The 17,487-nt window shown below is 56.9% G+C and overlaps 1 protein-coding gene across 4 annotated transcripts in view; it reads right to left on the reverse strand.

Moving 5' to 3' along the window:
• Nucleotides 1-17,487, reverse strand: part of PDE2A (phosphodiesterase 2A) — a 99,902-nt gene that overhangs the window by 56,194 nt on the left and 26,221 nt on the right. The window contains exons 2-4 of one of the 4 annotated variants that reach the window (XM_063671217.1): nucleotides 11,860-11,938; nucleotides 11,198-11,309; nucleotides 669-730 (exon numbers count right to left, since the gene is read on the reverse strand). In XM_063671217.1, the coding sequence (XP_063527287.1) occupies nucleotides 669-730; nucleotides 11,198-11,309; nucleotides 11,860-11,938 (253 nt within the window). Of the gene's footprint in view, nucleotides 1-668; nucleotides 731-11,197; nucleotides 11,310-11,859; nucleotides 12,056-17,487 lie in introns of those variants that run through there. The other 3 variants (XM_054438932.2, XM_054438931.2, XM_063671218.1) reach the window with 3 other exon arrangements.

Below are 17,487 nucleotides of genomic sequence, written 5' to 3' on the forward strand. Positions count from 1 at the left end.
TTGGTCCCATGGTCAAGGGGTAGAGAGGACTTCCCAGAGGAGAGGAGGCTAGAGCTGATCCCCGAAGGATTTAGGAAGCTGAGGGGGGAAGAGGCCAGCAGGAGCAGTTTGGGGAAGGCAGGAATGGATGAAGGGGGACGATTGCCAGGCTGGGGTTGTGGAGGGGGAATGGGGACGGGGAGTATGGAGGATTTTGGGGCAAGAGAGTGACAAGTTCAGGTCTGTGCATAAGAAAGATCCTCCTGGTGGCCACGTGGATGATGGGGGAAACTGAAAGCAAGCAGCCAGTGAGTGTCCCAGGGGAGAGTTGAGGAGGCCTGGACCCAAGCAGGCGGCAGAATGGAGAGGAGAGGAACTCGGGAAATACTCAGGGCAGAGAATCAACAGGGAATTGTTGGGTGAGGGCGGGGAGGACAAGAGAGGAGTCTGTAGTGACTCCCCAGGTGAGTTGGGAGGAGGAATCCTCATGGGAGGACTTCCAGACTGGGGATATATAGGGTGAGGGGAGATGGTCTTGATATGGGGGTGGTCCTAGTCTGGAGGACTGAGGCTGGGATGTGACTCCAGCCTCCCCGTCCTCCCAAGGGGGAGGGCACCACTCAGACTGATCTTCAGTCTGCGCCCCACCCCCTCAAGCCCACCCACTTCTCCCTCCACTGAGCTCTCACCTCCAGTCGGTCGTCTCTACTCCCTGGGGGTCCTGGCTCCTTTGCAAGGGGGTCCAGGCTGGCTGCAGAGACAAGAAGGTCAGGGGCTGAGGCCAGCCAGGCCTTCTCCCCTTCTCCCCAGACTGTCCTCCCATTAGCCCCCAGCAAGCCCATGGATGGCCCCCTCCTCCAGGGAGCCTTGCCTGCTTGCACCCTGCTCTCTCCCCAGACTCCCTCCTTGTTCTCTGCTTCCCATGGGCACCTCTGGCTCTGCCATATTCTCTGTTCCTTGACTCTGAGAACAGAGCCATATTCCTTCTTTCCACCTAGGGCTCCTAAGGCGTGGAAATAACCACCTCTTTACTCTTTCTGAGGCCTCCTCCACTTCTGCTTCTCTCCAGGGAGCTCTGCTAGCCCTCTCTAAGCCTCAGTTTCCCCATCTGTAAAATGGGATCCGTAATGTCCACCTCACACAGTCACTGGGCCTCCACAGTGAGTTGGGCCTTTACTCACAGACAACCAAGGGGCTTCCAGCCCGGGTGCTGTGAGTCTCAAATGAATGTGAGCCCACGTGGGAGCCCCTACCCCAGCCTGGCGCCCAGTCACCTGGACTGGGATCAGACCCCCAACCTGTATCCTACCAGCACCACTTCCACAGCTCCCGGAATGCTGGCGGTGGAGACACTGCCACAGCAGCCTGGAGACACAACAGAGACCTGCTCACTCATTCTCCAGAAGCCGACCACCCCGCGGCATTCCAAACCCCCAGCCTCTCTGAGGGGCACTGCCCAGGGCCTGGCTGCCAGGCTCCTGCCCCTCCCCACCCCCACCCAACAAGCCTACTCAGGCATCGGACAGGCGGTGGGATATTCTGAGCCTGGCTTCGTTCCCGTCAGCTGCTGGCCGCCATGCCAGCCTGGCGCGGGTGCAGGGGCTGATTTGATTTGGCAGCTTCAGAATCGTGTGGTGGGGACTGGGAGGGGGAGGGGGATGAGACACCCATCCCTGCTAGTCTCTGCTAGGAAATAAACAGCCTGAGGCACTCCTTCTGTGAGCTGGGAGGAGGGCACAGTCTGGCATGGAGGAGGTTCTGGGTTCCCTGCTGGTGTCCCCCTCTTCTCGCCTGGGCACTGGATACCTGCCCACGACTGCTGGAATCTCTGGCTCTCCTTGGGTTGACCGTAGGGGTGACGAGCTGCACCTGGTGTGTGGAGGCTTGTGGTGTGGCCGAAGCAGGGTGTCTGGTTGTCCCACATGTCCCTGTGCCCTGCAGGGTCTTCCCTCTTAGCTGCGCCTGCAGCTGGGCCTGAGTGTCACCTGGGGAGACTGGGTCTGTGTGTGGTGTGATGGTCTAGGTGTGGCCATCTCCGGCAGTGACTGTGGTGTGTGTCTGGGCCTCTATGAGGGGCTGACTGCAGCCCAGGGTGTGGCGGGGTCACCCATGTGCCTGACTCTCCTGTAGGGCCTGGTATGCATTGGCCCTGGCCTGTTCCTTCCCTCTGTGCAATGACCCCACTCACCCAGCCATGTCCGGCAGAGGAAATGACGAGGGTTGAGATAAGTGCCTGACCCCAGGGCTGTCTCTTTTATCCACAAAGCCTGAGTCTTCTTTTCCACCCACAGCCAGATGGGCTACCTGCTGAGCAGCCAGGGACAGCCCCCTCCCCTCCCCTGAGAGGAGGGAGTGCCAGTTTCACTGGAGAATCCAGCTCCCCGCTCAGGCCTCCCACCACTCCCAGGACAGGTTCCTACCCCCCAGCAGAGGCACTGCCCGGAGGTGGAGGCAGGGTGCTGGCTCCTGTCCCTCCCCAACCCCACCTAACTTCTGGTTCCCCCTCCAGCCAATTTCAAGTGTGGGGAAAGTGCCTAGGATGTGGGGATTCTCAGCTAGGTATTCCCAGCTCCCTGTAATCCCACCCAGCCTGTGTTTATCACCCTCCTATCTTCTGTACATAGGCCCCCCAGGCCAGCTCACCCCTCCTGGACACTGGAATCTGCACCAACCCGCCAATAACCTACCAGTGCCCTGGAGGCCTGGACTCCATAGCCGACAGTTAGAGAACTGCTGCTGGAGAACCAGGGCTTCTAATTCCCAGACCTCTGCACTGTGGGGTCAGACCAGGACCCTAGTCCTAAGGGGCCAACAGGCCAGGGCTGTGTCCAAGCCACCAGCCAGGGAGGTCAGGGGAGGGTGGAGCCTGCTTTAGGGAAGACTCAGCCTCTCATCTGTCACCGCCTCCCCATTGTCCCACGTCCTGTGGGGACCTCAGGGCTCTCCCCACCCAGCAACAGGAAGCTGAGCCCCTCCTGGAGACACTGAAGGAGTGGCCCCAAGACTGAAGGGGGGACTCAGGCTTGCCCTTCGAGTCACAGGAGGAACCTAGGCTCACAGAGTTCAGTTGTCACAATGGGGCTAGTTGGATGAAGACGGTCTTCAGGGGTCCTAAGGGGCTTCCTGGAGGAGGTGTGTGAGGCCTGACAGGAAGAGGACACTGGGTTACAGGGTGGCCTCCTGATGGTCTGACCAGTTTTCAGCTGGGATTTATGGACCCCGTGACACGCTTGCACATGTTTATGTGTCTGTGTCTGGGTGCATGGGTGTGCATCCCAGTCATGGAGGCCTGAGCTCTAGTCTGTGTCCCAAGGACAGTGTCTGCCAGAGGCAGGAGTCAGCAGACAGGAGGGATAGTGAAGGAGAGAGGAGCTGGGCAAAGAAGGGGAAGGGAGGGCAGCTCAGGGCTGTGAAGAAGGGCTGAGGAGAGAAGCCCCCGACCGCGTTTCTGTAGGTGCCTGTGTGCTTAGCACTGATCATCACAGTCAGTTCTCAAACCCTGGACGCCTGATGTCAAGGGCAGTATGCACCCATGACCCAGTGCTGAAGGGAGCACAGCACTGGGCTCTGCCTCAGCCTCCTGTGCAGCTTTGGACAGGACCTTCCCCTCTCTGACCTGGCCTCCTTATCCGAAGAATAAAAGGGTTGGACTTGGTGATCTCCCAGGGCCCTTCCAAATCTAACTTTCACTGGAGAGAGGCTTAAACCCAGAGAGCCAGAGACGGAGACCTCACAGGGATGGGGAGGGCCCGAGGGCAAGCTGAGATGAGAAGAGGGAAGGGGCAGCAGGAGGAAGCGGGTGGCAGAGTCATGACAGGAGGGCCCGGGGAGGCACACTTCTGGCCTGCAGCTGGGGAGGGGCTCCCTGCTGGGGACAATGGAGCCTTGTGGAGGACTGGGGGCAGCTGTCACCACTACACCTGCTTCTGGCCTGTGGGAAGAGGAAGACGGAGGGATGACGGACAGAGGCTCTGCTCCCTAACCTGAGCCCCGCCTCCACTCCTGCCCCTCAGGTGTCCCAGGGGAAGTGGGGGAGGCTGTGGGCAAAAAAGAACACCCAGGACTGGGAATCAGGAAGCCTGATTTCAGGCCCCGTTGTGCTATGTGACGAGGGCCAGCTTTGGTCTGTGAACCTACCAGGCAGCGGAAGCCCTTGGAACTGTGCAGCTGTACTGGGCTTCTAAGGATCCATCAGGGATGGGCACTCTGGAAGGAAACCCTCCCCTGCAGCCTGGACCCCTCCCCAAGTCTGGCCTGGGTGCCGAGGCATAGGAAGGACCCAGGAGGCAGTGAAACACTGGACAACTGGGCTGGCCTTCTGCCAGGCTGGACTGTGGCCTTGCATACAGGGGAGGACCTGTCAGCACTTCCAGTCCCTGACCTGGGACTCCCTTCCTTGACCCCTTCTCACTGTCACCCTTGGGACAAGAACAGGGTCTTCCCTCCTCAGCCTATACTCAGAGGGTGCTGACGGGACCCCACTGGCTGTCCTGGCCTCTGCCCTTGTCTGAGCCTTTGGACGCGGGGCCCTCACAGGCAGGGGTTCATGCATTTCCATGTCTGTGTCCAGGAAGTATTCATGTCCTGTTTTCCCCCTCAGGCTGTCAGGGAAGGGGCAGGGGTGAGCAGACCTCTCCTTCCTCCACTGCTGCCATTTCTGCCCAGAGACTTTGAGGGCTGGGAGGAAAGGGTAGTTACCCCTCTCTCTGCCCAGTCTGAAATGGTTAAGGAATAGAGGCCAGTGCTGAAGGTAATGAGCCCCTTACCCTGCAAGCTTTGGGAGTGGCAGATCTCTCGAATGTACACACACCAGTTCTGTTGTGACAGGAGAAACAACCTGTGTGACCCAGGTTGAAAAGGTCTCTATACTTTAAGGCCAGCCCAGCCTCTTCTGTCCTCCCTCACTGGGAGTGGAGGGAGCGCCCACCATTCTGAGCTATCTGTCTCCATTGCTTCTTGTTATGTTTTTAATAACTGAACATTGACATTAACAAGGCAGGTGGTTGCAGCTCTTCCCAGCAGCCCCATTTAGAATCATTGAATCATCAAACCATCAAATCCTAGAATCCTAGATTCACAGAATGTCCGTATCTCTAGCTCCTAGAGCCTCAGCATCTTAAAGTCTCAGAATGTCGGAATCGCACAACCACGCATCCACACAACCCTGGCTGGGAGCTGAGAGTCAAGGAATGCTAGAATTGTCCCAGTTAGAACCCCACAGACTGGCAATTCCAGATTCTCAAAATCCTATACTCCTAGAGCTAGAGCTCATATATCGCTTGGAGATATTGACCCCCAACTTCCTCCTTTTACAAGTGAGAAAATGCAGCCCAGAAAAATGGTCTTGTGCAAGAATACCCGAGAGTGGGGGCCAAGGAATGCCCAGCTCAGAGACTGCAAGATCAGACCTCAGCATTCTGATGTTTCGGGAAATGGCACAGCTTTCCCATTCTGAAATACCAGTATTGATGTTGGGGCGTTACTGCTCTTCAGCTCTGCCTGTCTCCCTTTGCTCTCACTCCCGGCCCTCTCCATTCTTCCGGCCACCCTACCTTCCCGCTCCCCCTCCACACCACGAGATCTCAGCCCCTCTTACACTGAGCTCCCGAAACTCCCATGCCCTTCCTGTCTCCCAGTGACAGTCCCCAGTAGAGGCAACCGTGGATGGGAGGCATGCAAGGCCAACTCCCTTAGGGTGGGGGACAGGAAAGGCAGAATGCCTGCCCCCTGAAGCCACCAGCCAGAGTACAGGCTCTGCGAAGGAGGGGCCCTGCCGGCTCCTCTCAAGGGAGCTGAACAGGAAGGTCCTGGAGCCGCAGGGGGTAGCCACATCAGAGGCAGCAGCTTCAAGGGAGCCGGATCCAAAGTTTTGGGAAGCAGCTGAGGCTTACAATTTACATTAGAACAATCACGTATGTTTAGCGTTTTCATAAATTTACATTTTTACTCATTTTGGAATGTATTCAGACATTTTTGGATTTGAATTGTATTAAGTATTACATTTCACAGATTGTTTTGATTATTGAATTCTGAACACCCTTTGCCCAGGGCAGATCTCGAGTTCCCCATGTTACAGGTGAGGCTGTAGCAGCCCTGGGCCGGCTTCAGGTCTCCCTTTAACCTCAAAGCTCATGACCTCCTCTGAGGCTTTTCCAAGACCTTTTGGTCCTTAAAGGGCCCTGACACAGGCCTAGGCATCAGCCACTAACCCCTGTCTTCCCTCCTAGACCTCTCAGAGACGGCACAAAACCCATCCAGACACCTGGGTGGGGCAGCATTCTCCTCCCTTGCCCTTCACGTCTACAGCTGTCCAGCTCCCTCCACCAGCCCTGGCCACTCCGTCCCCTCCCCTCCATTCTTCAGCCATTTCCCTGTCCAGGCCTCATCACCCCCCCCTTACCTGGACCACACCAGCCTCCCCCTCAGTCTCCACGCCATGGTCCAGGGAGCTACCGAACATGTAGATCTGATCTGTCATATCCGTTCTCTCAACTCTTCCCCAGGGTCAATTTCCCTCCAGAATAAGTCCGCAGTCCTTAACATGGCTTACAAGTCCTGCACCACCTGGCTGGGCCAGCTTTACCAGTCCCCATCCCCCCGGACCCAGCCGCCTGGCACCCAGAGGCCTGCTCCATGGAGTGGTGCTGCCACAGGCTCTCCTCCCTCTGTCTGCCACCAGCGAATCTTCACAGTAACCATTCTCTCCCCTCTGTCCAGAACTTTCTCCTGGCTTGACCTTAGCTCTCAGTTTAGATTTGTTTCCTCCTGGAAGCTCCCCAACATGCCCCTCCCTCCCACTCTGGGCTGAAATAGGGGTCCCTGCTTTATATCACCATGGCCCCTGAGTTTATCTCCCTCGTTGCCCTCTCCACACACTCTACCAACATCACTCCCTGCTTCCCCATCTCCCCTCCCCCAGTCCTAGTACCTAGGTCTGTGCCACCTGCCAAGGGGCTGATGCAACATTGCTCAGGCTTGGGGGAAGGTGTGGGGATTTTAAGGCCTGCATCCTGCTCATCTCTTCCCACCCTCTCTGCTGGGCACACAGCAGGTGTTCACTAATGTCCACCTAGGAAGTCCTGGAAGTACACATGTGTGACTCAGACAGGAAGGGCAATGTGCTCAAAGGAGGTAAGAATCCCTGGGCTGAGTGGAACTGGAGACTTCCTGGAAGTAGCATCTGGGAGGACCCTTCATACGTCAGTCCTAAGGCAGCAATTAGGGACAGGCTGCAGGAAGTGCCCAGGCCAGCCCTAGGGCCATCAGAGCAAACCATTAGTGGAGGACTAGAGTCTGCAATGAGGGGGACTCAGTGCCTCGGGCTCAGGGTAGCGGCCACTGGAGGAGCTGGCTGTGCATTCAGAGAAGCCTTCCTGGAGGAAGAGCTACTTCTGGCTGGCATGGGACAAGGAAGAAGGTAGAGATGAGTCAGGTTGGAGAAAGTGGTGAGGGACAGGGATATGGAAAAGAAAGTTCTGTAGCTTCTCGTCATTTACCCTTAGGATGTCAAGATCAGGGAGGTCGGGGGATGGGCAGAAGGAGTAAAGAAGACTGAGGCAGAGTGAAGATAACATCAGCACCGATGCCACGGTCAGGACGGGTATGGATAGCTGGGGCTGGCAGGGAGCAGGTCCCCAGCTGTGGCTGGGAAACATTTCCTGTCTCCTTGCCAGAGGGGTCATTAATAATCGTTTACCCGCCGCAGGCAGCACGGAGGCCAGCCAGAGAGCAGCATGGTGCTGGGGCCAGAGCCCAACCTGGCAGCAAGAAGTGCTGTCTTCTGACACCAGCCGTGCCACCCTGCTGTAAGACCTGCACCAGTCACCTGACCCCTCTTGGTCTCTGGAGCTACTGGTAAAAGAAGGGCCTGATGAGATGCTGCCTGATGAGATGAGAGTCCCCTCATCCGTTAGACCCCAGTTTCCCTAGACAGAGGTGGGCTGCCAACCCTACATGGCAGTTCCGGTCATCTGATGATAGGTGTGAGCATCTGGACTCTGCCAGACCCAGCTCAGGACACACACGGTGGGTAGAGGAGAGATCTGGGCCCAGCCTCTGCAGAGCTCACATTCTGGTAGGAGCCAGACCCCAGCACCAGAGGGTGCACATGCGGAGCCCCACAGAACCAGGTGCCCCAGACTGGGGGAAACACAGAAGGGTGGGCAACGACAGCATGGCTGGACACAGAAGGTAGGAGCTCCATGAGGCCAGTTTGGCCACCACCATGACCCCAGCACTTAAAACTGTGCCTGCCTGGTACACAGCAGGTGTTCCATAAAGACTTTTGGACAATTGCATGAGTTAACCTGCTAAATGAGACATTTGTGAAAGGACCTTGGAATTTGGAAATAACTGCCTAAAAGATGATGAAGATGACAATGTCAGTGACAATTAAGATAATTCCAGCCGGAGACAATGGGATAAAAAAGGTACCGTGAAAGCTTGAGAAGGCTGGAGGCCCAGGGATGGCTACCCAAAGCCAGACAGTGTTGCCTGGGGAACGGCCAGCAAGATCCCTTTTGCCAGTCAGGCCAGAACCTTCCTCAGCCCCAGGCTGCATTTCTCTGCCCACCCTAACACCCCCTTCAAGGTCCAGTTCAAGCCTATTCATTTCAGAGAACCTTCTGGAATGTGACACTGCGGCATCGACCCCAGCCCCTTCCCTGACTGACTCAGACTTCTCTGAGCCTTCCAATCTCAAGGAATCTTGGAGGTTTCTTCTCTCAAGCATCTGCTGGGAGGCAGCCCAGTAGGGTTTTCCCACAGCTGTCTCTGGAAGGTATGACCTCGATCCCCCTACAGACTTCGTCAGTCTACAGGGTCCCCAAAGGTGTGACCAGCTCTCTCCTTTCAGATAAGTGTCTCTGTGAGGATGGGGACTCTTTCTCCTCCATCTGACCTGGAGTGAACACAAATAGAACTAAATCGAGGTCTTCCTGGTTGTCTCCAGGGGCTGCAGCCACACAGAGAAGGGGCAAGGGCAGGTGAACTTGGAGAAGCGGGTGCTTGGCTGCTCGGCTGCTCAGCCCACTGACATGAGCCAGGAAGGGCGCTGGGCCACTACGGACTAAGACTGTATGGCTGGCAAACTCCAAGCCCAGCCTAAGCTGTTGTTACACCAACAGGCGCCACCAAAGACACCACCCAGGCCTCACTGCCTGCGCCGTACGCCTCCCCTCTGCAGAGCACGAAGAGGTGTAGTAAACACAGTGACCTTGCTGCCACGTGCATCCTCTCCACACCCTCCTCCAAACCGGGGCCCCAAACACCAGTCAAACTAAGAGAACAAAGGTTCCCAGACCACGACATCGCCTGCCGCCCGCCTGTCCAGCGCCTGCTCTACCGGAAACCCAAAACAAAGGGCTTGGTCAAGGCAAGGAGGATGAAGGGCAAAGGGTAGGGGCAGCTGGGGTTGGGGGGGCATAGAGAACATTCCAGGGCATCTCTAGGGACCTGATCAGGAGGGGAGCAAGAATAGGATGGCAGCCAAGCCCTTTTGCACACATGCGTCATTCCACAGACATTTATGGGGACACCCACTATATTCCACACGCCCCAAATGTTACAGACCTCATTCCTCACACACACCTCATGCACACACTCCCACCGCAGCACATTCTACAGTCCTTAACACCCCCAACACACACACCGCCAGCTCACTGGCCATCCTCCACTCACTCTTCACCACACACACACACAGCTCATGGGGAGAAAAGATCACATAATCCACACGTCACACCAAAAAGTCACCCAGCTCACACACCCTCACTTCACACCACACTCACACCGTCTCCCACCACGCACCTCACACACACCTCTCACCTCCCCAACTACAGGCGTATGCATCCAATTAAATTCAACACGCACGCCACCTAGACACAGAGACACATGGAGACACAACCTGCATATATAATGTGCACACCCAATGTCACACGTTTGTGGGCACACACAGCCCCTCAGCATAGACAGCCCTGCTGGCCCACTGCCTCCTCCCACCGCACCCCATTCCCATATGCACGTGTACATGCACGCACACACACTCACGCACTCACACACTTGTCAACTGGCTCCTCGCCTCAGACCCCTCAGCCCTGCCTGCAACCCTTTCCTGTCCAGAATCGCAGGAGCAGCCACCACACAGACACATGACACTCAAACACCAGCACTCAGGTCCTAATAGATATATTCCCCAAGCAATCCCAGGATGTGCCATAGTGACTCTAAGCCAGCCACCTAGGCTGCAAACACATTGGCACACACAGCACCCCCTGCCCCAACTCCCCTCTGACAAGACACCCAATGGAAACCATCAGGCCCCTGCAGTGGCCCTTCCTGGCCACACACAACAGCCAGTAACATACACAACTACATATAGAATCCTGTATGCAAGCTGTCCCTACAACAACTCCACTGTACAATGACAGACATACAGCCACATACACACAAGTTCTCTATACACACAACAGCCACACACCCAGCTACAACTCCACAGCCACAACACTGCCACCCCAGCCACACATAGCACACAATGCCATAGACCCACAATTCCCACACTTCCCATAATCTCCCCACAAATAATCCCACCCTCGATGACACATTCATACACGGCACAACACACATGATTACACACAAGACACACCCAACACATGCAACCCAGCCCGTGCTACACACACAGAGGAACACTCACACAAACACATACACTATAGACCCACCCAGCCTGGACACATCCCACCGCAGGTTGACACCAGATTGCAGTCTACTCTTCCCTATCTCAAGCCCTAGCCACCCCCGTCAAGATCAGGGCAGCTGGGATGAGGGGCTTTATAAGTTACAAAAGCCAGTGCCCACCACATCATCCCCCCACCACCTCAGATCCCTGGGCATCGCCTGAGGGCAGCACACTCCACATTCAGGCCCTTCCACCTGAGCCCACACCATGCCATGCCTGAGAACATGGGGGGGGCGGGGGGGTCCCAGGGACACTAGCCCTGCTCTCTGAGCCTGCCCCCTCCTCACCGCAAAGCGGAGGTAGATACAAGAGGAAGGGGTGGCTGCAGAAAGAGACCCCAAAACGAAGATAGAGACCTAGAGAAACAGGAGAGACCAAGATAGACCAAGAGAGGTGGGCACATGGGGCAACAGACCAAATTAGAGAGCCCAGAAACACTTGAAGAGAAACCAGAGGAGAAGCCCAGAGAATAAAGTGGGACCACTGTACCTGGAGAGGAACAGGAGGAGGGGCCCCCCACGAGGAAAGACTCGGAGATCTCCAACACAGGAGGGAGGGAAGGGATCGGGGAGTGGGTCCCACAGAGGAGGCCAGTGAAGCCCTGATGGAAAGAGAGATTTGGACTCTGGGGTAGGTTCCAGGCTGAGGACTGAAGTCCAGATGTTTGGATGGGAATCTGAGCGGGTGTCCAGTTGAGGCTGTGGAATGGAGGTTTGGGGCTTTGGGTGAGGCCGGCTCTGAGGTGGGGTCCTGGAGGACAGCTGGGGGTTCAGGTGCTCCAGGTGTGCCGGGAGCCCCACATATATGGTGAAGGTTCCGAGGCATGGGCAGGGGTCCCCACTAATCTAAGGAAAGGGAATTCGAGGCTTGGGCACAGCTCTCAGTGTGCACTGTGGTCCCACCGTGGACTGGAAGCTCAGTGCTTGGGGTGGAGCCCCAGATCCGAAAGGAGTTCAGAGTCTGGGGTGACGTGTGGACTGAGAGCCGGGGCTTCAAGGGCTCTTGGTCTGCGCTGCCGTCCCAGCACAGCAGTAGAATTCAGAACTAGAGGAGGGGTCTCCTCCCTGAGAAGGGTTCGGGGGCGGGCGGACCCGGCCCGGCGCTTGCTGGACACCCGGTTCTCCTGGTGCCCAGTGAGGGGGCCCCCCTACCTGCAGGCTGTCGGCGCATGGCTGCGGCGGCGGCGGCGGCGGCGGCTCGTCCGGCTTGAGGAAGACCTGCTGGCCCCGCCTGAGGAATTGGACAACAGCGATGAGGATGTGGTGCAGCACCAGGACCATGCTCGCAGCCGCCCGCCCGCCCGCCGGCCCGGCCGCTGCGCTCGGTCAGCGCGTCCGCGACAGCTTCGCCGGGTCCGCCCGAGTGTCCGCCCCGGCCCCGCCCCGGCCCGCCCCCCGCCCGCCCCCGGCCCGCCCCGGCCCCGCCTATGTCCCCGCCACCGCGGACCGCACCTCTCGGCCCGTCGGATCCTCCGACCCCACCGGACCGCCGGCCGCTGTCACCCCGCTTCTCTCTCGCCCTGGGTTCCCTCGGCCCTTCCAGCTGGCCTGCTGTCAGCCTGCGCTCGCTGCCCCTCGCCCCGTCGCCACTTCTCTCGCATCTCGCAGGGGCCGCTCTCAGAGCCTCCACCCTGTCTGATCGCACCCTGTTTCCCCGCCACCACTCTGGGGTCCGGGGCCCAGCCAGAGCCCCAGGCAGAGACCGGCGCAGTGGGGTGGGGTGGGGAGGGAAGGGGAAGGTGGGCAGGGGCCGCGGACACCGCAGGAGCCTCGGGCTTGCTCCTCTCCCTCAACCTAGGAGGCAGGGGGGAGTCGGGAGAATGTTGGAGGTCGCCTCCGAGAGGCCCTGGAGCAGTCGCCCATCTGCGAGGGAGACACGTGCGCACAGACACCGAGCGCACACACGGCGGCCGCTACGGACTGGGGCCCCCAGGCCTGGGCGGGCGGTCTCTGCCGCCGTCCCCGGAGCCGGAGAGGGTGCAGGCCCCAGGGCCACACGGTCCGCAGTTCCGCGGTGGGACCCGCGCGCCGGGAGCGCGTTTCTCCGCAGAGCGGCTTCTGGGTTCAGGAGCCTGCGGCAGCCGCGACGCTCCTGCGCCCCCTGCCGTCCCATCGCGGCAGCGCAGTCCGGCCTCAGTTGCCGGCTGCCCGGAGGGGCCGCGTCCGGGGATTCAGCGGGTCACCGGGGTCAGCTCCCTGCCCGGACCGACCCGGTTCTTAGGCCTCTGCTTGGCATGAAAGCGGCTGGGGCGGCAGGACGTGTCTGGACTGGAGGGTGCGCTTGGGTCTCGCTAGGCCTTTGCGAGCGACTTGCCGCATGACCTTGCTCGGATCCCCTCCCCCCACTTCCTGGGCCTCAGTTTTCTCATCTCCCTCGCAGGACGGCCAGGAGGATCAAACCCGGGAATGGCGGGAAGCCAGAGTCCCCCGACAGCCCTCACTGTGGTCTGACCTGAATCCCCCTCTCAACTGCACTGCCGGCCCCTCTCTCTGCAGCTGCCCTCCTCACCAACTCTTCGAGGGTGACTCAGTGAGCCCAAAGCCTCCCAGCCTCCCAGCCTCCCCACCTCAGTTGGGTGATTCATCAGGGCCCTTTCTCCCTGGGGAGTGATTTTCTCAATGTTGAGTCATTGTGCCCATTCCTGGACACAGTCCAGGCAGCTGGCACATAGCCTTGGCAGAGCCCGGTCACCCCACCAACTCAGGGGGCGGCCCTCCACGCCAGCATTTCTCCCACCTTTCTTTCTGAGGCATGCTCTGGCATGCTCTCCCCCACTCACCCTCAGTGGCTCCCTACCACCAGCACAATAAACCCCGAGCCCTCAGCCTGGTGGGCTAGACCGTCTACAGCTAAATCCTCACTTGTTCATCCAGCTCTGACTCCCCTCCCCACCATTCCTTACATTTCTACTTCTTGCTCTTCCCACATCAATGACTGACTGACTCTCACCTCCAGGCCTTTGCCCATGCCACCCCACCCCCAATACCCTCCCAGATCCTTCCCTCCTGCCTGTCATTTAGGGGCCATTTGAAGGCCTACCTCCTCTGGGAGGGCTTGCCTGGTTACTACCTTATCCCTCTGGGTAGCCCTTTTTTGTGTCTTTCCTGGGAGTCACATCTGGGGACTTAGGAGAGGTGTGGAGTAAGTGATCTGGGCCAAGTCAATGTATTTTACTGAATCTTCCAAACAGGGGCAATTCATCCTACTTATTAACACTGTAGAAAAGATTACCTGGGCTAAGACGTGTAAAGGTTCTGGCCCCCACAGGGCCTCCCTTCCTATTTTTGGCCTGTTTTCTCTTCTGTAAAAGGGGATGACCCATGTAAGGGCTGTTGGAAGGACTAGGTCTGAGTCTGAGCTCAGTGCACAAGTCTCTTGGTAAATTCTGAGCATGTGTCACTGGCTCAGTCCTGGGCTCTGGACAAGCCTGGGTGAGACACAGGTGCCCGGGAGGTATCTGTTACAGTCACTGGCCAGAGTTACTTGTTCTTCAGGGGAGGCCACCTCAGACCATGGTCAACAGCCGACCCTGGCCTGGCACCGCCACCATCTCTTGGGCTCCCAACTCCAGGCACCACCTCCATGGCACTCACCTCTTGAGAAGTTATTTTATTTTATTTTATTTTATTTTTTTGAGACAGAGTCTTGCTCTGTCACCAGGCTGGAGCGCAGTGGTGCGATCTCAGCTCACTGCAACCTCCGCCTCCCAGGTTGAAGCGATTCTCCTGCCTCGGCCTCCCGAGTAGATGGGACTACAGGCGCGCACCACCATACCCAGCTAATTTTTATATTTTTAGTACAGATGGGATTTCGCCATGTTGGCCAGGATGGTCTCAATCTCTTGACCTCATGATCCACCCGCCTCAGCCTCCCAAAGTGTTGGGATTACAGGCATCAGCCACTGCACCCAGCCAAAAAGTTATTTCTTAAGTCTTACTTGAATCTCTCAAACTACAGCTCAATGACTGGGGTCCTTGGTGTGTGCTCTATGTGTCCCTCAGCTCAAAGAGTCTTTCTGTGTCAACCTTTCAGATCCAAGCATTCCTCAGAGGGTTTGAGTCCTAACTGTGCCATAGACTTGCTGTGGGATTCTGAGCAGGCCACAGCACCTCTCTAGGCCTCTATTTCCCCATCTGTGAAATGTTATTACACTAGATTCACTAAACAAGTGCACTGCTTTCTTCTAGTGCTTGGTATAGTGCAGAGCCCTTTCAGAAAAACCCTCTCACACAATCCCTGAAATTCCCCAACCAGCGCCCTTCCTGAGGGGGCAACGAAGGCTCCTTGAGTTGGCACATTTAAAGGCCTTGCCGAGCTCTTATAGCTCGGAGTGACCCCACTCCAAGGATTCCTCCACTCACACACAGATCCCTACCTCACTCCACCTCCACAATCTGTGATCCTGTGCTAGGTTCTCACCCTGACTCATGTTAGAATTGCCTGGGAGCATTTTAAATGCTGACATCTGGAACCCCCATCCCAGATGTTTGCAAATGTCACCAGGTGATTCTAATTTGCTGCCAGGTCAGAGAACCCTGGAGTAGATGCATCTCCTCCCTGGCTGACCTCTGTCCCATGGAGGCGAGGGCCAGGGCTGGCCCCTACCGGCCGAGTGTATACATCTGGGGCTGGGAGGCTTTCGCATGTATTGAGCACATACTGTGTGCCTCGCATTTCATCTTCTCAACAATGACATAAGGTGGGATCTATTATTAGTCACACTTCACAGATAAGGAAAACTCAGGCACAAAGTAAATTGCCCACAGTCACATAGCTAGTAAGTAGTCAAAATTCAAACCCAGGCCATCTCACTCCAGTCTGTGCCTTAAATACATTCCTTGCTTCTTGAGCGAAGGGAGGTAAGGAAATCAGATTTCCCAGCTCCTATTTGTCCCCAAGAATGCAGTGGCTGAGGGTCCTACTATCCCGGTGTCTGCACCTTCTGCCCATCTCGGACACCAGGAAATCCCAGCCCCAGCTTTCCTCCCAGCTCCAGCTTAGGAATGCATAGCCCAGCCCCTCTAGCCAACTCTTTTTGTCTCCCCACCTTAGAGGCCACTTGGCCTGGAAAAGGTGACTCAGCTGTCAGCCTGGGTCCTGGGCCCACTCAACCTCAGGCCCTATCTAGGAACCAGCCCTGCCTTGTTCCTACTAAAAATGACACCTCTCATTGGTAGGGCCTTGTGCTGGCAAAGCATTTCCTCACCCAGACCCAATCCAACAGCCTCAGGAGCCACGGCATTAGCCCTATTTTACAAATAAGGAAAGTGAGGCTCAGAGAAATGTAGATGCTTACCTGAGATGGCACAGCTGGTTACTATAGGAATGTGAACCCGGGCCTATAGACTCCAAACCCAGTGCTCTTTGCACCAAGGATAAGCAGCTACTATGTAGCCCAGGCCCCCCCAAAACCAGGGCAGGTTCACTCTGACCATGTTCACCCTCTGCTCATAATCTTCACTGGGCTCCCCATGGCCTCCAAGGCAACATCCAAACTCAGTATAACATGCAAGGCTCATCCCCACGTGACTTTTTCCTGCTGCTTCTCCTACCACTTCCTGTCCAGCCATGCCTAACTCAGCTGTACCCTGAACCTCTGGCTTTTCTTCCATCTCTTTGCCTTTGCCCAACCTGTTGCCCTCCCATTTTGAATACCCTTCCAAAGGCATATCTGCCTGCCAATATCATACATTCATTCATTCATTCATTCGTGCCATAAATATTTACTGAGAATGTACTCCATGCCAAGTTTTGAGGGTAAAGAAATTTGAAAGTTAGATCTTTCAAGATGCAAGAAGAAAACTGCCATCCAACGAGAAGTAGCCTCCACCATCTCCCCAGTCTATAATGCCCTCTTCTTTCTTCACCTATCCCCAGCCCTCCCTCAAGAGCAGGGCCTGTCTGATTCTTCCCTGAGCCCCCACGGTCCAGCCAAGCTGGGAGCCCTGTGATGCCCAGTGAGCTCTGGTGAAGAAGCACCATCTCTCCATCTCACACACTTGGTCCTGGCAGATCTCCATAGACTGTAAGTCTTTTCCTATCCCCCATGACCACATGTCCTGCTTCCAAGGGCCTGTCTGCTGCCTGACATGCATCTATCCTGTTGCCATGGACCATGGTTACACCCCCACCTGGAAGCCCATGTTCAAACCCTAGCCCTTCCCTGACATGCTGGGTGACCTCAGGCAAGGCTTTGGCCCTCCCTGGCCTCAGACTTCTCAGCAGCCGTGAAGCTTGGCCTGCTTCTCTTTGAGTGCTCAGGAAGCTGAGGTGAAGGAGGCAGTATCCAGGCAGGCCTCCCTGGGCAGAAGGTACCTCTCCTGAGCAGATGGGCCTACCCAGGCACCAGGCCCAAAGATATGGGCAAGGGCTGGATCCTGGTATTGCAGGACCCTCAGGAGAGGCTGTGTGTGACTTGCTCTCTCTGTGACCTGGGCTAGAGCCCATGGACTAAAAGAGGGCCCCACTTTCAAGGGCTCTGTGAAGGGACAATCCAAGATGCTTCCTGGAAGAAACTGACATTTCTGCAAGTTCTGCCTCCATCCAGACCCTTTCCTCAACACTCCAGCCCTGGAGTGGGCACAGGTGTTCACCTGGGCAGGGGTGAGCCACCCTTAGGCCGCTCTGTACATGTGTGCATGTGTGTAAGGCTGCACACAGGCTTGTAAGCATGGTGTGTGTGAGGGTGGAAGAGGGTGTGAGCACAGGTTTGTATCCTTGCGAGGGTGTGTGATACTGCAGTGGTATAGCTGAACTTATATGTGTGTACACAGATATGT

This window comes from Pongo pygmaeus, chromosome 9 (assembly GCF_028885625.2).
Source record: "Pongo pygmaeus isolate AG05252 chromosome 9, NHGRI_mPonPyg2-v2.0_pri, whole genome shotgun sequence".
NCBI lineage: Eukaryota > Metazoa > Chordata > Mammalia > Primates > Hominidae > Pongo > Pongo pygmaeus.